Source organism: Denticeps clupeoides, chromosome 11 (assembly GCF_900700375.1).
Source record: "Denticeps clupeoides chromosome 11, fDenClu1.1, whole genome shotgun sequence".
Taxonomy (NCBI): Eukaryota; Metazoa; Chordata; class Actinopteri; order Clupeiformes; family Denticipitidae; genus Denticeps; species Denticeps clupeoides.
Window position 1 is genome coordinate 16,776,472 of NC_041717.1, and position 24,353 is coordinate 16,800,824.

At 47.7% G+C, this 24,353-nt stretch overlaps 1 protein-coding gene across 4 annotated transcripts in view; it reads left to right on the forward strand.

Annotated features, from left to right (window-relative positions):
- The first annotated feature begins 1,410 nt into the window (after positions 1-1,410).
- pdzd2 (PDZ domain containing 2) overlaps positions 1,411-24,353 on the forward strand; it is a 64,091-nt gene continuing 41,148 nt past the window's right edge. For 2 of the 4 annotated variants that reach the window (XM_028995731.1, XM_028995732.1), the window contains exons 1-2: positions 1,411-1,772; positions 13,130-13,969. In XM_028995731.1, coding sequence (XP_028851564.1) covers positions 13,458-13,969 — 512 coding nt within the window. In that variant the 5' untranslated portion in view covers positions 1,411-1,772; positions 13,130-13,457. Of the gene's footprint in view, positions 1,773-13,129; positions 13,970-21,496; positions 21,951-22,046; positions 22,510-24,353 lie in introns of those variants that run through there. The other 2 variants (XM_028995733.1, XM_028995734.1) reach the window with 2 other exon arrangements.

The window sequence follows — 24,353 nt, forward strand, 5'->3', positions numbered from 1 at the left end:
CGGCCGAATAGTATTATGCATGTTTTTTTTTATGCACAAACATGGTGAAAGTTCGTGTTTGTTGGTAGTTGTGAGTCAGAACCTGCTGGGAGGGGGCGGGACCTCAGCTGTCAGTGAGGGGGAGGATCCGCCATGCTTGCATACAATGTTCAGATGACGTAGCGTCTGCATGAAATCTAATCAGCAGGCCACATGTAGGGGCTGACTGGGGGGGATGCAGCGGAGCGGGCTTGTGGGAGGAACCCGATCCCTGAACGTGGAGTTCGCTGTATCAGATTAAGAAAGTGCTCTTCTTCAAAAAAACATTCAAACGTGGCATTATAGGAGTGCGTTCTTTCGGACGAATGTTTGACACCTGGGACGCTTAGCAGTATTAGGCGTATATTACCTTTGAGTTCGTCAAAGGTTCACGTGGGCGAAAGAAGATATCTATATCATCCGCGATCGATTTTGCTACCTGGCGCCAAGTAGCTCAAACTATTTTTACCTCAGAAAGAGAGAGTGCTCAACGAATTTGAAATGAAGGTGACACAATAGGACTAGAAATTCTGATCAACTGTCGCGTGTGAGTGCACAATAGTTTGAAAGGAGAGTATTAGGATGGTTTGGGGACATTTTCTCATTGAATCACAAAAGCCGCCATCTTGGTAAGGTCAAAACAGACTCGTACGTAAATGCTACTGAATGGTGGGACTTTCGGTCTAAATCAATTTAACCTACGTATTATTCCCAAACAAATCTCTATATTATTAACTATGAGTCTTATTTTGCACACGATGTACCGCTGCTTTGTCCTCTTCTGTAATCTGTTGCTACAGTACAGGATAAACTAATCACTCTCAGATGCTAACATTAGAAGACATGCATGTATTTATATACAGACCACATACCTTTTTATTGAATAGGAAAATAAAACTATTGGTGATTTTGCAGATTGAATGCAATTGATGTGTTTTCGAATTTTGAACCTCTAAATATTGTCATTCAGTCCTTTTTAATTGGGAAAGCAAGATGGATAAAATTTAGAATTGGGGTAGAACTTTCTTTGGTTGCAATTTTCTTTCATTTTCTACTCAGCAGAACGTCTCCATCTCAAATGTAGCCTTAAGGATGCAAACTTCATTCATGGGTGATAGGAATATATACGGTCAGAAATTAATATTTGTAATAATTATGTAAATATTTACCATTGACCATATCAACACAAATATATATTGAACATTTTATTATGGTAATAAATGTCAATTTAAAACGCCAAATGATTTTTTTTTTCGTTTGTGTTTATAAAATCGTAATAAGAACTGAAAAGTTTTAACGCTTCCCATTGGTCGCTGCGGAGCGCAGGCCCCGCCCTCTCCCCGTCTCACACTGATCTGGAGTCAGTCTTCCCAAACGCAGACCTCACACTCGCCAGTCTGGGAATGATCGGCAAGTTTGGGAATGACGGAGCCGCGGCGTTGTCCTGATTTGTTTCCGACTCCGTGAGAGGAAAGGCGCGGAATTCCCGCTTCGGCTCGTCTCCCCTGGAATTCTGGGATGGAAACCGGACGGAAACCGGCCCCGGGATCACTTTGGCGTGTGGAGCTGAGCCCCCGTTTCATGACCGAAACGGGACAAAAACAGCATCCCGCTCCCCTGTTATCCGTTTAATCCCGCTGGATGGTTTTGGAAAAGCGGATTTTCCCCATGAAGCAACATTTGTCTGGAGGAGCGGGAAACCTTTGTGGAAGGGAGAATCAGACAGGGGGCGACTGGACTGGTTCCGATCTGAGGTAAGTTCCTCCACCGGGCCGCGGTTCAGGTTTGGTGGGGATGAGGACGGAGGTTCTTCTTTGGAAAATTCTACCGCAGCTGGACGGGTGGGTGGGGGACTGGGATCGACTCCAGGAAGAGCTGAGGTTCCAGCAGTGGGATAAGAGCCTCAGCTGCCCCACAGCTTCTCAGACACCCACTGGGTTTGGGTCCATCAGTGGCTGGTTCCTGCCGACCATATGTGGGTGGATCGGGGTCACTGCTGGGTGGAGGTCGGGTCATCACCCACAAACTGCCTGCTGCTGACCATCACACTATCAGCACACACACACACACACATAATAAACTGTCCAGGGTGCATTTATACATGAACTAATGTAAATATACTGTTAACTTTTTAAAAATTGTTCTTTGAGAGCCTTATTTCATGACTGCAAGGTACACAGCTGTCCTCCGATACACCAAGCGTTGCAAAATCGTCCATATTAGGGTATAATCGTCACCAACGTGTCTGTATTTCATACCCCCACCCCAATGCGACCTGTGCTTTTCTGTAAATATTGACATTATTTGCAGACGTTTGCATGCAGAACAGGCTCCTCTTGACGTTAGACATGGTGACCCAGCCCAGGGACCAGATGACCGCTATGTGTTAATGCTTCAAACCAGTGTGGACCTGTACGGGTTCTGCGGAGGTGCTTGTTCCGTGAGCCGTTGTTTCCAGTTTACAGCCGGCGCCCAGGCTTCCCTAGTGCTGCATTAAAATTCCAATGTGAAGGTCTTAGGGATGAGTTTTTAATCTGCATTAGCTGTTAATTGGAGATTGGTAGTCTGGCGCCTAATCTTATCAGACCTAAATTCCGTGGTAGGTAAATTTGGTGTATTTAATTATGGGTGTTTTAATCAGTGTGAATATGGTGAAATGGTGCAGTTCTAATCCACTTTTGTTCACAAGTTGCATCAAATTTGGAGACTGTAACTATTGTCCATAATCGGGAAAAAAGAACTCTCCATCAACCATGGGAGTTTTAAAACATAAAACACTGAACTCATTTTTGGGCCCATTGCCCTGCACAGGCTCCCGATTGTAAAGGAGCAGTGAAGACAGCTGCTGTGGACGTCTTCTGGAGAAGGAGCAACTGTCCGAGCAGGACCCCGGATCATTCCGGGGAGTCCTGCTCTTTAACCGGAACACTCCAGTCGGCCATGCCAAGCACGCTGATGCCACGGTTGTGCACTCTGTTGCACACATTTGCACAAATGCAGTCGCTGGCAGACAGCTGAGCTGAGTCAGCACGATGATTTAGACTCGTTTTTTTGGTTTCAACACCGGGAATTGCAGCACTGGGTTGATGAAAGAGGACAGTGTCGGGGTCCAGTGTTTTATGTCTCCGAGGGTGCCGGAGCTCTGTGTTTCATCAGGGGGTGTCGCTCCTGTCCTGTTTTCAGCTTCCAACACGTTAGACCCCACTTTCTCAAATCATGTCCAGTCTATATACATTCAAATGTGCAGCAACAGAAGTATGGCACCTTAAAATGAACTATATTTTAGGGGTGATAATGTTGATTAAACGTAATTTAGATTTTTTTTTTAACACATATTGAAAATATATCAAAGAGTTCAGTTCAAGCATTTACATTTATCAGATGCCCAGTAGTTACAGGGACAGTCAGAGTTAAGGGACTCAATGGTAGTTAGTGGGGTTTGAACCTGTGACTTTGTGGTCTTCTGGTTCATAGGTGAGGCTGCGATTGTCTTATTGTCCAGAAATTAGACAATCACTGAATTTTGTAAAAATAGGAAATGTAATGTTGGTTAATGCAATGATTGGTTACTGCTGGTGTGCCCCCTGCACGGCAGACACGCCCACCTTGAAGTGTTGATGCCGTGCTTCTGTTTCAGTGTACAGTAAACAAAGTGCATGATTAACGTTGTTGATTAATTTTAACATGAAATATTTTAAACATTACAATACTAGGTGCGTGTTGTATTCATTTCAGAGCACATATAAATAATGAATAATTCTAGAAATTAGCCTAAATGGCTAACGGGGCAGTGGTGGCCTAGCGGTTAAGGAAGCGGCCCCGTAATCAGAAGGTTGCCGGTTCGAATCCCGACCCGCCAAGGTACCACTGAGGTGCCACTGAGCAAAGCACCGTCCCCACACACTGCTCCCCGGGTGCCTGTCATGGCTGCCCACTGCTCACTCAGGGTGATGGGATAAATGCAGAGGACAAATTTCACTGTGTGCACCGTGTGCTGTGCTGCTGTGTATCACATGTGACAATCACTTTACTTAACTGGCTCATCGGTTTTATTTTGCAACTGATTTATTAAAACATTTATTAAATAATGTCCATCGTACAACTAAATACTAACTAAACTGTTGACAATTGACATTAGCTTAGTGGCATTGTTGCATGAAATACAGTTTGCTGGTGCAGAAATGTTTTTTTTTTTTTTATTAAATCACTCTCTGGCGTATTTGATTACAGATTGTGCCGGTAAACCAGACAGAACATCGCCACTCGAGTGCATGTATTGTTTTGCGATGACCTTATTCCCACATATTTGTAAGGCGGGTATCATCTTTTCTCTTCTGTTCCCCATCAAAAACTGTCCTGATTAGGAGTTATTTTTCTCTTGCTTGCAAAAAAAAAAAAAAAAAAAACACGGCTCTCATCACATTTGATCCTTGTCCTTCACTTACAGCGAGCTTAAACCTTCCCTGTTCAGCTCAAGTGCGTTATATCTTAAAAATATATTCATCATGTCGTCATTTTTATAGCGTCTCTCGGCAGACGCTCCAAGTCTGAGTGAATTCCCGACAGTTCTCACCCCTTTTATGATTCTAAAAGCACAGCGGCCCGTTTCGGGGATTTGCATATGAATGTTTGATGTTTGGGGGTCTTTTGTCTGCACTAGAGAATGGAGAGGGCCCTCTGTGTTCAACTTGACCTCTGACCTCGGGGTATGTCCCATGTTGCGATGCTCATGCCCCTGCCGTCTCCTTGCCCTCCTCCGACTGCTGTTTTATGTTTTTTTTTTTTTTTACGTTGGTACCAGAGGCCAGATCCTCAGAGGGAGCCATTAATCAGAGCCGGGGCCGACAGCATCCATAACTCAGGCTTTAGGAAGGAGCTTTTATTTTTATGTCCCAGCTGCCATCTCTGTTTCTCTGCTGATGTTTTCGAAGCGTTGGCCATATGGGGTGTGATCTGCAGCTGTTATGTGATTGGGACTAATCTGGCTCCGTTTTTACAGCATTATCCAACATTTGGTTAAGACGTTGTTTTTGTTGCACACACGGACCAGAAATGGTAGGTCCATTGGCACGGGGGGCAGGTGAGCGTCAGCGTCCTCATCATTGGGGACAGGTGGGCAGCAGGTGGGCCATGCTGACTGGTCTCCTCTGATACTGATGGACGTTGTTTACCAGCGTGCCGAAGTCCCGTGTTTTTAAAGCTCTTAAATCTTTTTGATGTTTTGGTAGACAAGTTGTCCACTTTTCGGATTAACTCCAATAAGAACATGCGCGCCGCGATGCGCTTCAGGCGGTGCTGAGTCGGGGTTCGGGATGTAATCTCATGCCATATGGCCCAGAGGGGACAGGAAGAAGGGGGCTGGGCGGAAAACAAAGGGTGTCAAACGCTTTAATACAGCGATGGCAGGAGGCCTGGATTCAGAAAGCCCCACAAAGTCCTGCTGCCCAATCAGCACCCTGCCCCGGTCCCAGGCCTCACTGTGGGGGGAGAGCTAGTTGGCCCCTGTTCGTGCTTTCACTCGTTTTAGGGGTACCGTTTCTCCCTTCTTGCCTGGATAGTAATACACTCGTCTTTTCGCCCCTTCGGCGCAGCGTGATGTAGTTCATGTGCATCATTTTGGGGACATATTTTGGGATTTACTTGTTGGAGGCAGTAGTTTTCCTGAGCTGTCAGGCCGATTGAGAGATTGTGCCATTGGACTGAGCATTCCTTCCACACACACACACACACTCACAATCACACACTGCCTCCTGTACAACTGGTCTATGCCAGCAGCGAGCAAAGCATCATGGGAAGGTTTAAATGGCAGCTCAGAGCTTGTTAAAGATCCAGCGGTGTACGAGGTGCTTTTTTTTAGCTCCTTGGCAAACAATGGGCCCAGTGTAGACAGAATGGCCGCTGCCCTGCCCTGTACCGGGGGAGTAGCGCTGGTGGGGAGTCGCTGTTTATTTTTACCTAACGCTGCGTTCCCCTTGATTTAATTCTGCCTAAACTACTGCTTACGTCACTGTGGCATCAGCTGGAGTGGCAGTAGAATCCACGGCCTCACCTACAAACTCTTTGACCTACAGTGTCATTGGCCTGACTCCTCTTAGGCTGGACTCGCCTATGAACCACAAAGTCGAAGATTCAGACCCCACTAACTACAGTTGTGTCCCTGAGCAAGACACTTAACCGTACGTGTCTCCAGACTGAGCCTGCAACAAGTCGCTCTGGATAAGGGCCCCTGACAAATGCCATAAATGTGACAGAGAGCTGATTTTCTTTTGCGGTGCACCACGCAGCCCGACAGCTGCAGCAAGGTCGGCCTGGTGCAAGTGTAGCAGATGGTTGGTGAAGGGCCGAGGTGCCACTGAGCAAGGTACCGTCCCCACACACTGCTCCCACTCTTCACCAATGGTGAAGGGTTAAACGCAGAGGATAAAAAAAAATATCCTAGGGTTCCTATCCCTTGGGTCACACCTAGGATTAGGGAACATTTTACACACCGAATACGGCAGATGCAACGTGTTAGGTACTGACACGCCCTTATTCACGTTTGACAGTCTTTGAAATACACAGGCTCAGTTCCTTGAACTTTCTTCCAGGGTGTTTGTTTCAGAATATATCGAGGTATGAAAAAAAATTGCCTAATTCTCACACTGATTACAGTTCCTTCTCTAGAGCATTAAAAGTCTGCTTTCTGCTAGTGTTGTGTAATACAACATCATTATTATATGTTTTTAAAGAACTGTGGATAGTGTTACAGAGTAAAGACGAAGAGAAGATGTGACATCCTCCAGTGTCCAACAATAACAGCCCTGTTCTCACCCTTCGCCGCATTGCTGCACCATCAGCAGCTATATTTATATCTATTTATACTCTATTGTTCACATCTGTAAAACAAACCAAAAAAAAGCGGATTCAGGAAATGACCTCAGTTTGACCTCAGGTCCTGGTGGATGTCCCATGGCAGTCCTGTATTGCCCTACAGCTGTGTGCTGTTGTCATGAAATAGACTCGTCGGCCTCACTGTTGTCCTTCGGAAACGTCCGGAAAGCGTCCACATCTTTCCGCCTGAGCTCATTCCCAGCGCTGACTCTCCCTGCTGCACCACGCAGTCGAATTTGGACCGATAAGCAGGCCGACTCTCCACCAGTACAGAACCAGGCTTTTTCTGCTCCGTACTGAATTGTGAATTATGATGTGTGTGTGTGTGTGTGTGTGTGCTTGTGTGTGTAGACTGTACGAATGAATGCATTATCCTGGCAGAGGGCCATAACAGCCTTTAGATTTCTCCAGGAAAAAGAAATCGGGGTTTTGAGATGTTTGCACTAAAAGTATCAGGGCCTTCTATTGGGCTGCACTTAAATACTCAGTATGGGGATGTATATAATTATGCCCCACATCAATGTTTTCCAACCAAGAGCTTTGCGGTGGAACTGCTGGAGGGGCACATGTCCGTTGTGACGAATGAGGAAATGATGTTAGGATTAGAGCCGCACTTAGAATAAAAGAAATTGGTATGTTTCACATGTTGATCATGTGAAGTTTTTTTAGCCTGATTTCGAGGTCACCGAGAGGCGCCAAACAAAATCCCTGACCAGAGGTAAATCTGCAGCTGATATCTGCGCCAATCACCCGTAGATATGTGTGAAGAAATCTACTGGTTGAGTTGCCAACAAGAAACAGACAGTGAGAATGCAGGACAATCCATTTACTGAACAATATAAATGTTCCTTTTTAAATGGGTAACCATTGCAGAAACAATGATCAGCTCTTTCTTGATTGCCAATTTTTAAATCTTCATTCACAGGAAGTTCTGTGACCAACGACTTTCAGAGTCACCTATATACAGTACAGGCCAAAAGTTTGGACACACCTTCTCATTCAATTGGTTGTCTTTATTTTCAGCACCATTTACATTGGTAGATTCTTACTGAAGGCATCAAAACTATGAATGAACACATGTGGAGTTATGTACTTAACAAAAAGTGGAGACCTGGCCTCCACAGTCACCGGACCTGAACCCAATCCAGATGGTTTGGGGTGAGCTGGACCGCAGAGTGAAGGCAAAGGGGCCAAAAAGTGCTAAACACCTCTGGGAACTCCTTCATGAAAATAAAGAAAACACATTGAATGAGAAGGTGTGTCCAAACTTCTGGCCTGTACTGTGTGTGTGTGTGTCATCTTCACTTATGCTAAATTTATTGTGAGTGTGTGTGTGTGTGTGTGTGTATATATATATATATATTTACACACACTTAGGATAAGTGATACTAAATTTAGCATAAGTGATGATGCATGGTGAGGCTCTTAAAGCCCATAGAACCATACCTCAGATTGGGTCATCTCGCCATACCTCCTATCCTCGTCTCCTCCCCCAGACACAGTGAACCGGATTATGGGGCGCAGGGCACTGAGCAGATTGTGAGGGGGGCTTTAACCATCTGCCCCTGAACCCGGAATCTTTTCTTCGGGGGAGGGAGTTCTGGCACTGCCCTATTACCTACTCAAATGACCTTCTGACAAAACCCCACCGTTGTGTTGGTCCAGTACACCTCAGACTCATTTTAATTGAAGGGTCATATGTGGATGTGGTGAACTGACCACTGACCCGAATGGGGCTTTCGAGTGGGGGGTTGTGCCGCGTCGTGTGCGTTTGGTTGTGGCAGTGTGAACCAGGTCACACTCATGTTGGGGGGGTGGGGGGTTGTTGCATCATCACCGTACCTCATTAAACCAACTAAAACACACAGCTCAGCTTTACCAGCCCCATTGGCTGAGCGGAGGGTCTGCCAGCAGGACATGGCGAATGGGTTTAACTCCTGTAATGGCTCCAAATCAGGGGGTTAAATACTTTTAAAAGGGTCAGAGACGTCTTAGAGGACAATGTGGCTTTGTTCACTGCAATCGATACTCTGTTTTTAATGCCAATTGGTCTGCAATTGCACCAGTCTGTACGTTTACGTTTATGTCTGTATTGGTGTGTAAAGAATTTATTAGGGTCTTGTTGAGATCGTTAGGGTTAGGGTTAGGGTTAGGGTATTTTTTTTGATACACCAATTTGGTAAACTAGTCACAGTTAACTGACTGATCTTATCTCATGAGTGGCTGTATGTTTTATATGTTTTCACAGATCTTTTAAACATTTGGGGTTAGTTTCCCATTCATGGATTAAGCCTGGTCTTAGTCTAAAAGTTTTTCGAACAGAGAATTTAGCTTTAATCTAACTGTATTTCTAGTCTGTGACTAGTGTTAATCCATTAATATGAAACTGACCTTTAATGTTTAATGACTGTCAAATTCAGCTTCTTTCCAATCCTCTGGGTCTGTAAACCTGAACATTTAAATTTTTTATATACAGGTCAAATTAAGTTTTTAGTCCCTTCTCACTTGTAGTTATTGCATTATTTGCATATCAATTTTTTTTTTGCTTTTGGGGTATTGGCTGAGATCACTGGAAAGGACCAATAGGACTATGCTGCAAAGACGCTAATTGAAAATTGGTCCCAGTAAAAGTCATTACAACATCTAGGACACCTTTTGTGACACCAGTGACACTGCCTAGGGGCAGTGGTGGACTAGCGGTTAAGGAAGCGACCCCGTAATCAGAAGGTTGCCGGTTCCAATCCCGATCTGCCAAGGTGCCACTGAGGTGCCACTGAGCAAAGCACCGTCCCCACACACTGTTCCTTGGGCGCCTGTCATGGCTGCCCACTGCTCACTCAGGGTGATGGGTTAAATGCAGAGGACAAATTTCACTGTGTGCACCGTGTGCAGTGCTGCTGTGTATCACATGTGACAATCACTTCACTTTACTTTACTTTACTTTATTTGCACATCTGACATCTGTGCAAAACCAGACGCAAATCAAAGGCTGGACCATCCCTGTAATGACGACCTATAAACCCAGCGCTGGTGTCACACCGAGGATTTTGGGAAGGGAGAGGAGCTGTGGCGGGAGTGACGTCTGTCATTAGTGGCAGGACAAGGGCTGGCTTCCCTCTGTGGCCCTCTGACACTGTTATTTGCCAATCAATGAATAGAAACCGCTTCAGTCTTGTCTCAGCACGGCATCGTCCACGATGGGAGGAGCTCAGCTCCCAAAGTGCCGGAATGAACAGGCGGCCGACAGGGCTGCAAACTCAAAAATGGATCCGTTGTTCGCTTAAGGAGATATCGTGGAACTGGTGGTGGAGGTGAAGGATTTCTGTTGACTGTTGGGATTTGCGTGGTTTTAGAGAAGACGGTGCAGAGTGTCAGAGATTTATTTTTATCTGCATTACCTCAGGTTTTTCGGTGCCTGCATGGATAAAAAACGCTCAGTGAGCGCTCATGGTATTTGACTGAAACTCAATCCAGAAGGCAGGAAAACGCCAGAGTGGTTGTGTGATCTTCTCAGACGGAGGAAATGGGGCATGAAAGCCAAGGCAGTACCGCTGCCAGACTCTCCTACGGCGCTGCCCTATCTGAGTTTGACTGAAGGTGAAGTTTAACTTTACCTCTGGTTAAGGTATGTTCACACTGGTCAGGCCTGCTGATAAACCAGCTATTAGCATTATATTCTTTTCAGGAGAGACAACATCTGTCAAATATTGTATCGGGCCTCCTGTAGAAGCATGGACTCCACAAAAGCTCTGAAGGTGTCCTGTGGGTCCTTCAAGTCCTAAATGTTCGGATCAGATGTGGAGAATTTGCGAACCAAGTCCACACATTGAATTCTTTGTCATGTTCCTCAAGGTGTTTCTGCAGTGTGGCAGGCTGGATTATTCTACTGCCAGCAAATAACACTGTTGTGTCCAGGTGTCTTCTCTTCTCCAGAAACGATGATCTAAATTTACCTTACTTTACTTTACCTAGCAGACGCTTTTATCCAAAGCGACTTAAGCGACTAAAGAACCAAGATACCCTTTGCAACGTGATACAGTTGTGATGTTCAGGTGGTCATTGTAGGAGGGGCAGTGGTGGACTAGCGGTTAAGGAAGCGGCCCCGTAATCAGAAGGTTGCCGGTTCGAATCCCAATCCGCCAAGGTGCCACTGATGTGCCCTTGAGCAAAGCACCGTCCCCACACACTGCTCCCCGGGCGCCTGTCATGGCTGCCCACTGCTCACTCAGGGTGATGGGTTAGATGCAGAGGACAAATTTCATTGTGTGCACCATGTGCTGTGCTGCTGTGTATCACATGTGACAATTACTTCACTTTTATTTTGATGGTAGACAGCAGTTTTCAGCCATTTGGAAGATCAGACCAGATGGTCTAGTCTTCGCTCTTCACGTACATCAGTGTGTCTTAGGCAACCATGACCCTGCCTCTAGGTTACCAGTTGTCTTTCTTTCCTTCAACCACTTCTGGTCAGTGCTGACCACTGCATACCAGGAACTCATGACAAAGCATTACAGTCTGATCCTTCTGAAAGTCACATTTGTCCCTCAACGTCGCTGACTTCACATGATGGCTCATATACCCGTCAGTTGCTTTAATGCAGATTTTGCCTTTGCTGTTACTGCTTTGCTGTTACTGCTACATGAAAGCACAGTTTACAGTTTACACACGTTTACAGGACGACAGCTATTATGCTTCAGTGCAGGATAAAGCTGGACACTCACGGCCTTTTACCATGAATATGAATGAATGCACAGCGACAGAAGTGTCCTTTTGAGCCTTTAATCTCCATTTTTGCTCTGGATGTGGGTCAGTCTGAAAGGAGCAGAAAACCTGCTGCTTTATCCCGTTGGTTAAAGAGGGATGTTAGCTTTGGCTGAGATGGCCAACATTTGCCATGGGCTCCCGGGTGTTTGCCGACACTTAACACGAGGGTGTTGCGGGAGTGAATCCTGCAGGCCAGGCTTAGCACCGGCGTCCGTCTCAAGCAGGAAGAGCACAGTGGGCCATGAAATGGGATTAGGGGATGGTGCTGGTGGAGAGAATAGACCTACCCATGGATGCAACTCAGAGCGGAATTGTAAGGTGCTCTAAAGAAGAGCTCAGAGTGCACCAGCCTTCAGGGATACACTGAAAAGCATGAAGATAATGATCCTGAATTTGAACACCAGGACTTCACTCAGGTCTCAATCTGCCAGAAACAAGAGGTGGGGGGACATTTTCCATATCTTCTCTTACCCCAAACATTTAAAGTTCCAGTGGACATATGTCTTTGTGGGTTGGGACCCCACTTGTCATTAGGGTGTTTGTACCCTATTGGGAAACACACTTATTTGTGAACGAGGACTCACTACCCCAAGTTGCTGCAGGTGGTCTATCTGTGTAACGAATGATGTGACAGTGAAACACGTTCGCTGCAAGAACTCTGATTAAAGCGTCACAGTCACTCAGGGGCTCCAAATTGTCATGTGATGGCAGCCCCCGTTTTTGGCATTGCAGCTAATTATTACCACAAAACATGTTACTGTTTTAAAAAAAAAGCTCCAGATACAAATGCTAATCACAATACAGCCAATGACAAAATGGCTGCACGTTATGATTGCCTAGGCTGCAGATGTATTTGGAGAAACGTCTTGTGTTCAGGCATACATACAGTAAAGTCTGTAAATAGAAAACGTTGCCAAATACTGACGACTTATGTTGGCCTCGATTCTTGGTTACACGTTGGACCTAAAGATGATGGATCGAGGTTAAAGTCTTGGACTTCATCCCCAGCACAGATCCAGAAGACCCATTAACACACTCCAATGGGCCGTCACATCACACTCACTGGCCTGTCTTAACATCCTTTACCTCCCAAGGCTGTAAAGAGTGTACTGCAAGTCTGCTGTTAACACAGCAGCCCTCGGGCCAGTCTGCGGCGGAGTAAAAACGCACAGTTTGCATTTCCCCTTCTCTTGCTGCCTCTGGCATAATAATAAACGTTATTTTCAGCCCAGATGTCAGAGTAGTAATTTCACTGTGGTCTCTGCCAGGGTTGCATACTTAAATATGTCAGAAATGTGGTTGTTTGTGCTTTTCGGCGGGACATTTTGCGCTGTTGTTGATCATAGACATCGTCCTGTTTCATTTGCTTGACTCCTCATCACTGAAGTCACCCTCGGTCATGGCTGTGTTTTGTCAGCATCATATGTCAGGGTGCCGTTTTATCGCTAACTGACTCGTTTCTGCTCTTTCTTTGTAGGTGAAGCTGTGCTTGGTCCTCCAAACCCGACAGACTCAACCTGGAACCTGATGAGTTGTGACACACACACACACACACACACACACACTGGCCTTTCTTGTCGATGACATCATGGTGTGTGGTGCTCGGTGGAGAATATTCACGTTCGAAGGAGCTGCTGCTTGTTGAAGCCCATGTGTGTTTTTGTAGCAGCATGGCGGTGGGCGGAGCAAGCAACATACGCCGTGTTTTTGCTGGGATTGGACTGGTCTCAGAGGCCTAGCCCTGGTGGTGCAAAGGGGCTGACTCGGCACAGGATGCCCTGGTACCCCAGCCAGGCCCATCCAGGATGCCCATCACCCAAGAGAACGCACTGAGCCACCTCCTGCTCCTGGAGCGCTGGCTGGGGGATCAGCGGGAGCCTGAGGGTGGCGAGGAGGTGTCTCAGACCCCCGGAGATGGCGTTCTCTGCCATGCCGCCATTCGTAAGCTGGTGGAGTACATCCAGCTGAACTTTTCAGAGGGGGACGAGGGTCTGGCCCCTCCCTCTACCCCACTCAGGGTGGACCCAGACGTGGAGGTGAGGGGCATATGCCTCACCAAGGCCGAGGATGATGGGCCTGAGTTCGGTCTGAGCTTTGGGAACATCCCCATCTTCGGAGACCCAGAGGGCAGGAAGAAAGGGGTGCGGAGGAGGCGCAGGAAGGGGGACAAAGGTCCTGTGCTGGACGTGGGCTGCATCTGGGTGACAGAGGTGAAGAAGATGAGCCCAGCAGCACGTTGTGGACAGATCAAACTCAGGGACGAGCTGCTGTCACTCAACGGGCAGCTCATGGTCGGGGTGGACGACACTGGAGCCAGGTAAGAATCTAATTATGTGCCACAAGACTGGCGTTGGGCAACCTGGGAATACCTACACAGTTTGAAAATTCACACTGTGAGAATTACAAATGCACCATCAACGGTTTTGCTTAAATGAAATGTTCTTGTCTAGAATGTTTTTGTCTGGAAAGATGGATTCGGTTTTGAGAACTTAGCTTAGAGGATTGAAAGTATTGACATTTTTTCTCTGCGCTCTATAACATCTAGTGTGGAGAGTGTTGGTGTTGGAATTGGGGGTGGTCCTGAGATGTCTACTTGTTTGTAACGTCCACTGACACACCCAAGGGGCTGGTAGGGCTCTGGTAGGGCTGAGGGGGTCATAAAAACCTGGGACTTCTAGTGATAAGGAGTGTATAGAGAACAGGGGGAGGCGAAGGAGATACAGCCGGGCGTGTGATGTATCGACAGGGAGGGGGTTTAAATCTCCCAGGATCAAGTAGTAGGGTGTGTAAGCTGTCAATCATGTTCACCAACGTTAGTTTCGGCAAATCCATGTGCTGTGGCTTGTAAATAATAAGCTGTGGCTTATTATCATTTCAGCTATGTACGTGTTAGACGGTACGTAGTGAAACGAAATAACGCTTCTCTGGGAACCTGATGCTACAAGCAGCATTTGAACAATTCGACAAAGTTACATACTGAAATAAAGTGGCCATGTGTGACACCGACACACTGGGCTACATAAGGTGCAAACAGGGGACACAGGCAGTGCAAGAGTAACATTTAACAAAAAAAACATGAGGTGAAACAGGTGAAATGAATAAGAAATAAATGTGTAAAAAAGCAAAATGGAACAGGGCATTAGTAGATGATATTACAGACAGATAATCAAAAAGGAATGAAGCATGAATAGATGATATTACAGATACATAATCATACAATATAACAGAGGTGTGTGTGTGTGTGTGTGTGTGTGTGTGTATGTGTGTTTGAGTGTGTTAGTCTAAAGAGGAAAGTTCAGATGTCTGATGGCCTGTGGGATGAAGCTGTTGCAGAGTCTGGCAGTGAGGGCCCGAATGCTTCTGTACCTTTATCCGGATGTAAGGAGGGTGAAGAGTGCATGTGAGGGGTGTGTAGAGTCCTTCACAATGCTGGTGCAGCTCCCAAACCAGACAGTGATGCTGGTCGGAATGCTCTCAATGGTCCCTCTATAGAAGAAGGTGAGGATGGGTGGTGGGAGATGGGCTTTCTTCAGCCTCCGCAGGAAGTAGAGATGCTGCTGGGCTTTCTTGGCTGTTGATCTGGTGTTAAGATTGTGTAGTGTTGGGAAGATATGGCCTCTGTTTAATTCCCATGTCCAGGACTGGCTTGGGTAGGTTAGGTGTCTGAGGGCTAATAGTTTGTGGCCACTGCGCAGCAGTCGTTTACTGCACCTTTTCATTCAGATTCCGGAAGCGCTGCATCCTAGAAGGTTCTGAAGTCCCACCACATTGTTCCGCAGCGGGAGCAGAGGGCGTTAATTGAGAGATGTCGCTTCCTGCGGCGTTTGTGTTTGTTAGTTTTGCTGTGAGGGGTGGCGGATTCTCATCTCTCCCCTGATGAGCCGTTGCCTCCTCTGACTGTGCCACATAATTACAGGATCTTTTTAGCAGTCTGACAGCTGAAAAACGAGCTGCCTGTCGAGACATTGATGTCTCTGGCTATCAGGGAAAAGACGTTTTCCCCTTTTCCATAACCGATCAGTCGAATGGCCTGATGTGAAACTCCCCTGGAGAGTAGAGCGGCACAACCCAGACCTCTGGAGATCTCCTGAAGTTCACGTTATGGAGTCTTCTGGATGTGATAAAGACATGGCAACAAGACATGGCATCAAGACACGGCGTTCTTCTTGAAATTACAAATCACACTGAGCTGTTGTGTGCCCACCACAGGCTCCATCTGGGAATCTGACCGTCTCAGGAGAGATGATTCCCATTTTCTCAAAGTCTTCCTGAGCTCCAAGAAGATCCAGCATGGATATTTGTGGCTCGTCTAATTGGCTGCCCCCTTAACCACATGACCCCCACCTCCTGCTCTCCCTGTGAGCATCTGCAGTCTGAAGACAAGTGGCCACATGCTGAGCACGGTTCCCTCCTACAGCCCGAAATACACGCGGAACCACACCCCCGCGCGCTCCCGCCCCACTCTGTCGTCACGTGACCCCGCCGGGTGGCGGCGCTCCCAGTAGCTGGATTAGCGCCACTGTTTCCTTAATTGCTGTTTAGAGCTCAATGCTCCGTAAACAATAGGGCACTGGCCGGCAGGGTTCCTTCTCAGCGGGGAGACGCGACTCCGAGGGGAGCGGATTTTGTTCAGTTTTGTTCCATGCACCCTCACCTACAAAGCATATGCACACCGGTCAGCCATAACACTATGACATAATTGATTGTCTTGTTACAGTGGCACTTGGCTATTGGGTGGGACGTATTATGGATATACCGTACAGGCCAAATGTTTGGACACACCTTTTCATTCCATGTGTTTTCTTTATTTTCATGACCATTTACGTTGGTAGATTCTCACTGAAGGCCTCAAAACTATGAATGAACACATGTGGAGTTATGTAATGTTTAGCAGTCAAACCGCTGAAAAACGAGCTGCTTGTTGAGACATTGATGTCTCTGGCTATCAGGGAAAAGATGTTTTCCCCTTTTCCATAACTGCAGCAAGCAATCACATTTTTGCAAAGGTAGTGCGATGCTTTGGGAAAGCTTCTGTTGAGAATCCTTGGGTCCTGCGTTCATTACCACCTGCCTAGGCATGGACACCTTCCCCTCCTGTACTGACCACATTGCGTTTATTTAATATCCAAATGATCAACAATAAAGACCACCGCCAGTCCCTGCACAGCTTAGATCGGTTCCACCCCGCCTGACATTTACATAGTGACTTACAATCGGTATTTACAGGGCCAGTATTTACGAGAACTGGGCGGTTACCAGGAGAGAGGTTATATTTGTTGTGTTGAATGGGGTGCCTTCCAGGAACCAGGGCTGGTGACGCTTGGTTTAAGTTCACAGGGTCTCGATTTGGGGGGCGCATTGATTGGGACACAAGAGGCCTGACAAGACTCTTCCCAATTCAGAGGCTCCCTCAGACGGGTCCTTCTGTTCCTGGGCCGAGATGAAACTTTTTTGCATGCCGACCTGTCCCATAAATAATTGCAATACTCTGACACTTTTAGAAGGTTTAGTAAAGTAGAATTTTTATGGGTGGCACTGGATACACTGTAATTTTCAGTAGACCAGACTATTTGAGGACATGGTGATGGTGACGATCGGCCTCAGCTCACTTAGTAGCTTGATGGAGGTGATACCCAGCAGAAATCCTAGAGAGGAGAGCTGAGTTGAGTCAAGCTGCTCCAGTTCAGCGCGTCTTCATTTTGGTTCCTGGTCTGCTCAACACATGGAAAAGGGCTCGGTGGGGTGGGCGCTCCATACAGGACAGTGACGACCACGCCCTCTCAAGGGCATCCATGCCACACAACAAACCCAGTTCCCATGAGGAATCTGTTGAAAAAGGGAATGAGAAGCGGGCTGATGACATCATCACTGTACCACTTCATCATCTGCTTTCCAGATTTCCAGAAGAAAAAGAACTGTCTGGAAAGTCTAACATGTGCAACTATATGAAAGGATTTATGAGAAATCAATCACCGGACCGTCTGTGACGCGCTGGCCCCCTGCTCCTGCGGTCCCATGTTCATCCCTCAGAGATCCCGGCGCCACCCGGTTCTCTCCGCGGTACACGGCCAAGATCAAAGCCCCTCGGGTGTTAGCACTTGCGCCTCGGAGGGTCCGCTCCAGCTCCTGCGGTTTCTCTGGCTGCCGGTGGGCAGGCATGAGGGTCCCCGGCCTGACGCTCCACTCCAGCCAGACGTAATGAGTGAGACGTGAAGTGCTGTTTTTGCCGCAGCTGTTGCCCCGGTAACTCTCTAAAGAGAAATGCAGAATACAGGACCCGTTCCTCACTTATAACATGAGTAGAGGAATATGTGTGGTTTTGTATTTACATTTACAGCATTTATCATTTACACCCTTATCCAGAGCCAACCTTGCCAACCTTCCGCTTATGGAGCCACTTCCTTACCTGCTAGTCCAGCCACTGCCCCTTAGGTGTCTGTAGGTGTGAGTCTGTGAAGCTGCATATGATGATGACAAAAGTGTCATCTATGAAACATTTTTTTTAATAAATAAATTAAAATCATTCTGTCAATAACCTAATACAGGGCTGTCCAAACTACACTTAGTACACTTTCCATCCCCATACATACATAATCTCAGTTTGATGCCAAAAACCAAATTACACCAAGAAATTTGGATTAAATTTTTTCATTCAAGAAGCTCTGTAACATCATTGTTTGGGCATTAGAAGCGTTTAGGCCGATCAGCAGGTCTTGGTGTCTCTTTCAAACTTCATGTCTCAATGTTCAAACTTCAGGTATTCAGTACAATTCTGTTGGAAGGGTAGTGGGAATGTCTGGGAAGGGGATCCATTCCTGTGTTTCTGTCCCCAGTTTTCCCGCTTTTCCATACCTGTGCAAGTGGTTCTTAGGGATCCACAGATGGCGGTGGGATTATAAACGGGGTGCGTTAATCCAGATTCTGTCTGAATCCCAGCAGGCCCTTCTGGAGCGTCAGTGTGAACCCGTGCGCTGGGTTTTGTTATGGGAAGCGAGAGGACGGGCGTTCTGCTGATGTTCTGCCTGCACTTTTGTCGGGGGAACGAGGTCACGGCGGCCCCGCCCGCTGCTTTGTGGATACATTATGAAAATCACGCATCTCCCGTGCGAGGCCGAATGTTATTTAAAGACGCCTCGAAGGCCGGGGACCGTTGTTTATGTGAAAAGACAAACAGTGCGTGCTCTGCGCAGCCACTCGGCCTCGCTTATTCAAACAAACCCCGAGCAGCGCCCCACGATCCGCGATGCTGTTTTGTTGTTATGGCAACAGTGTCCAGGTGTACAGGGGAACCACGTCTAGAGGAGTTTATCGAGGTGAACGGGGCGCATTTTTAAACACGGCCACCAGGTGTCACCGTAACCCCACACATTTTTACACAGCTCTGCTCGCCGTTCATACGCCCTCAAATAAAGTAAAATAATAAAGTGAAGTGATTGTCACATGTGATACACAGCAGCACAGCACACGGTGCACACAGTGAAATTTGTCCTCTGCATTTAACCCATCACCCTGAGTGAGCAGTGGGCAGCCATGACAGGCGCCCGGGGAGCAGTGTGTGGGGACGGTGCTTTGCTCAGTGGCACCTCAGTGGCACCTTGGCGGATCAGGATTCGAACCGGCAACCTTCTGATTACGGGGCCGCTTCCTTAACCGCTAGGCCACCACTGCCCCATCAGTAGTGACAGGGACAGTCCCCCTGGAGACACTCTGGAGACACGAGTAAGTGGGATTTGGTCTTCTGGTTCAGAGGCAAGTGTGTTAGCAACTAGGCTTCTACCACCCCCTTGTCATGTAAATGTGCTCGGTGTAAACAGCCACCAAATCAGAGGGTTGCCGGTTCGAATCCCGAGCCGCCTGTCATGGCTGCCCACTGCTCAATCAGGGTGATGGTTAAAAGCAGAGGACACATTACATTGTGTCATCGTATGCTGTGCTGCATCGCAATGACAATCACTTTCCCTTGACTATTTCATAGCCTATGAACAAATACAGAGTTTCTGAGTCGGGTCTGAACTGTGTGTTTGTATACAACTTTTGTACAGATGCACGCTCGATCACACTTCATCAGAGAGCCGCCAAATGTCACATGACACCTCAACATATTCATGATTATCCATGATGACCAACACTTCCTTCTTGTCCCAGCTAGGGACAGCTAGGTTTTTTCGCCTTATATTTATTTAGGTAAGATAAGATGATCCTTTATTAGTCCCACAAGTGGGAAATTTACATTGTCACGGCAGTAAGTGGACAGTACAAGAAAAGAGCGGCAAAAAACAGTGGCACAGACACTATGTCGACTGTATAATATAAAAGGTCACTGTACAAGTCAGCAAATAAATAGTCCTAGATTAGCAGAATAAAACAGCGAATGTGAGTTGTAAAACTAAAAATGATGTCGGTGTATACATAAAAGATTTTACATATATACAGAGTGGGTAGATACACATATTGTACTTAAGAGAAGTGGAGGTGTGTGTGTGTGTACTGGATGTGTGTATTTGTGTGGTCAGCTGTTGTAGAGCCTGACAGCGGTTGGCAGGAAAGACCTTCTGAATATCTCCGTCCCACATCGTGCTGACCCAACACACACACAGTCTTTTTTTTTTTTTATACTTTGCCTCAAAACAGTTCAACTATCTATTGTAGCTTGATGTATTAATCAGCATGATTGTCAAGTGATTGTCATTGTGAAACGCAGCACACGGTGGCACAACGAAATGTGTCCTCTGTTAGTAAATCCATCGCCCGCGTGCCTTGCTCAGGCTCGGGACTTGAACCGGCAACCTTGTGATCACGGGTCCGTTTCCTTACCCGCTAGGCCACCACTGCCCGCTTGTGACCCCCCCACCTCATCAGTGTGACCCCAGCTCCTCCACCTGTTAGTACTGAGCACCAAGTCACTGCTGTGAAACTTTATTATAGTCAGTAAATAAAACATGAATAATAAAAAAACGACCAAAACACACAGCAAGTGACAGTAGCAGTAATGACAGTGGTGTAGTAATGTCAAATACATTGTGGGTCTGTGTGGTTTGGGTGTCATGATAGAACTGTATAAAGTGCCCTCTTTTACTAGAAGAGAGGATGAAGCCGCTGTGTTGATTTTGGTGAAAAGGGGGGGGGGGGGGGGGGGGGTGTATTCGCAGTAGAGTTCGGGGGCATCAATGAGCATATTCGGGCCAGTGGCGGCCTAGCGGTTAAGGAAGGTTGCCCCGGGCGCCTGTCATGGCTGCCCACTGATCACCAAGGCCGATGGGTTAAAAGCAGAGAAGCAATTTTCCTTCGGGATTAATAAAGTTTGAAATAAATGCGTAAACATTCTCAAGGCACCACGAGGTCAGAGAAGGTTCATTTAGACCTTAGGTGTCAAAAGTGTCACTGTAACCAAGGACTGTGTCGAGTCGCGCGGCCCTCGTGTTGTGAATGACGCTACTGTCTCAGTCCGAGTTCCCCTTCTTCCCGGCCCAGGAATGCGAGGAATGCCGAGCAGACAGCACCGCCAACTTCCCGCCCAGATTTTCCCAGACCAGGGAAATAGATTTCTCTCTCTTTCTCTCTTCTTCTGCCTTGCTGCCTTTCTGTGCAGCCGTGATGACATGCGGACCCTGCCTTGGTCCCTTGGACCTCGGTGCTGCCACGCGCGTCTCTCCCAGCGCTCCGGGTGGAGATCCGGCACATGCCCAGGCAGCGTGGAAACATTTTTCATGCCCCTCATTATCTGATCCTATCGTATGTCCTCCTGGAGGGGGGGTCGGCTGGCCCACAGGCCACAATTCCGAGGTTCGGTCGACAGGGGGCAGCAGACGAGTTATAAACCGGAGCCGGAGCCTCCGAATCCGGATTTGAATCTGTGCAGGAGGGAGGTAAACGCGCAAGTCGGGCCAATAAACCTCTGCTGGGAGCGAAGAAGGTCCTTTTAACAAATTGTGCAAAGTCAGCGGTTCCCGACTCGGAGTTCGGGTGCGAACTGTGGGAACTGGGCGGACGTGGAGGAGCTGGCGCGGCTTTTGGAATTAAGCGGCTTTTCGGACGCCGGACCGCCGTTGACTGGGAATGGCGAGCCGACCCGCCGGGATTTAAAAAAGAATAAAACTCCGCCGAAGCGCGCACCGAGGCGCTGAGGGAGCGCGCGTGCGTGCGTGCGTGCGTGCGTGCGCTGCGCGGCGCGGCGCGGCGCGTCTCTCACCCTGAGCCCGGAGAGGCGAGATCATGAGACGCAAGTGAACTTGGCAGGAAAACATCTCACCTTCTCCTTCCGTCCATCGCGTTTAATGTTCAGGACGCAGGTGGATCAGGTTTGTACGGTTCGCATTTTGTTTGTAATTGAATTTTTTTTTTTTTTTAAGAAGGTAAATGGAATAGGTAAAAGCTTTTTTTTTTTTTTAAATCAGTTTCTTTTTCTTCGACGGGACGAGTGTGAGTGGAAGGCAGGCAGCCCTGATCTGATTAATTTGGGTTAATCCTCCCTGAAAGCTGTCCGCACGCCGACCGCTGCTGTTAAAGGCTTCAGACGTTGCTGGAGGGAAGTGTGGGCCGGTCTGAAGGCCCAGGACCCTTTTCCAGCGGTGGCACCCCATGTGGAGAACTAAAGACTAATGGGATTTCACCTTTGACCCTGGGGTTCTCCGAGATCACAGAACCCTGGGGTCGGATGCGTCCGCTCAGGTCACGGCAGGTTTTAAGGTCAGAGCTCTGACTGAACCTTTGACCCCGAGTGCTGATGAGTGTCTGCAGAATCACCGTGAACCTCAGCCGTCCCACCGCGTCAGCGAGAGGACTGCAGAAGATCTTTGTTTTCCATTAGTGGCGCATCAGATCAGAGTCTTCATCAAAGCGAACAGTCAAAAAGCTCCAGTGAGTCTGATTTCTCTCTCTCTTTCTCTGTGTGTGTGTGTGTGTAAACAGAAAAGACTTATCTCTGACCCACACGACTCTCTGCAGCTCCACACAAAGAGCTTTAGCGGAACGCTGTCCATGTCCTGCTGGTGCTTATTTCAGATTCCTGCTTTTGTGAGTTTCTGAGGCTGCGTGGCCACGCCGCATTTGTGACAAAGTGACGTCGGGTGCAGCAGCTGTGACTGAACTGAAGACGTCTTTGTTTAGCGGCGGGAGACTTCACGCGCTGTCATGGCTGCCCACTGCTCACCCAGGGTGATGGTTAAATGCAGAGGACAAATTTGACTGTGTGCACCGTGTGTATCACAAGTGACAATCACTTAACTTTATTGGATAAGAGCATCTTGCAAATCCCATAATGATGGTGATATGATAAACTGAAGTGTTGAAGAACCGAACGAGAAGCAGAAACATCTTTAGCCAGCGACCGGCGAGCAGCCCATAAGAAATGAGGGTCTGTGGTAAGGTTGAAAACTCTCCCGTTACAGCGCCAGGCAGGGAAGGAAGGACATGGTCTCCACGGAAACGCGGGGGCGCACACGTCAGATTCCTCGCCCGAGTGTTCTCAGGTGGAGCCGGAACCCCCCAGGGTTCCCCGCAGTGCTGAAGGGGTTTGAAGTGCAGAACGCGGGGAAACTGTTGTTCCTCCGGGTTCTCCGCCCAACGTCTGGAACGCTTTTACCAGGAATGCCGCAGTAGAACAAGGCCTCTCCATCGAAAAGTTCAAATACGGTTTTACGTTGGTGGGATTCTAGAAGCCAAACTTTTACCGTGGCAACCCGGCTCCCGGAAAAAAAAAGCCATTTTGTGGGATGCCGATTAATACTGAAATAAACTATTCGTTTTTTGTAAAAGGCAATGTTTTTCTTAGCTGGCGGCCATATTTCCTCGGTACATGGGGCGCGTTCGCGAACGTCGCGCTCACCGGTTCACCCATCAGAGCGCTGGAACCGGAGCGCTGACCCTCTGCATGTTGGTTGTGGGCGTGTCACATATCGGCAGGAGTTCCTCACGTCTCCGCGGTGTCACCGCGCCTCTGCACGCGCCGAAAGGCGGAGGCGGAACCGGAAGCGGCTTTTATTGCAACCAGGCAGCCTGCCTGCGTCGGCACAGCGCCGGCTTTGTTTTTGGAGAACGTGCCCATGCGGACCACTTCAGTGGTGAAATCGGAAATCTGATGTTGGCCAAATGAAGAAGAGCGGATGATTGGAAGCCCTTCGGGTTTGAGTTCTAGTCACAATCGAATCCCAGTTCTGCGCCGCTGATCACTGCGTAGGACACGCTGAAGATTTCAGGGGTCGTGGTTTAGATTTCGGCGCGGTGCTCCAGGAAGGGGAGGCATTTAATATCTAACCTGTTCTCGGGGTTATGGATATGACCGACGATTCGTAGTTAAAGTCTAACTCCTCTCCTCCGGTTCCGGCTCGAATCTGCAGCCTCAGCCGGACTGAACACAAAGGAACCCAAATGCCACAGGGGTCAGGGGTCATGCCCCTTTCTGCTGATGCCGACGTGGCCCCTTATGTTCCCTTATAATGTGTGTTTATGACATTGTTATAGAGTTATACCTCTAACAGGAGGAATTCCTCTTGTAAGTCGCTTTGGATAAAAGCATCTGCTAAGTAAAGTAAAATTATAGGATCCTGGTCTATTTTGTCCTGTTCTAATGTCCACGTCTTTATTCCGCCCTGTACTCCTCATCAATGGCGTGTTGTTGCTCAGACTTATAATAATCCTTGTGTTTAATAAAAGTTGTTTTTCTTCCCCGGGGTTCCAGGCGTGGGAAATCCGATCGGAGCGCT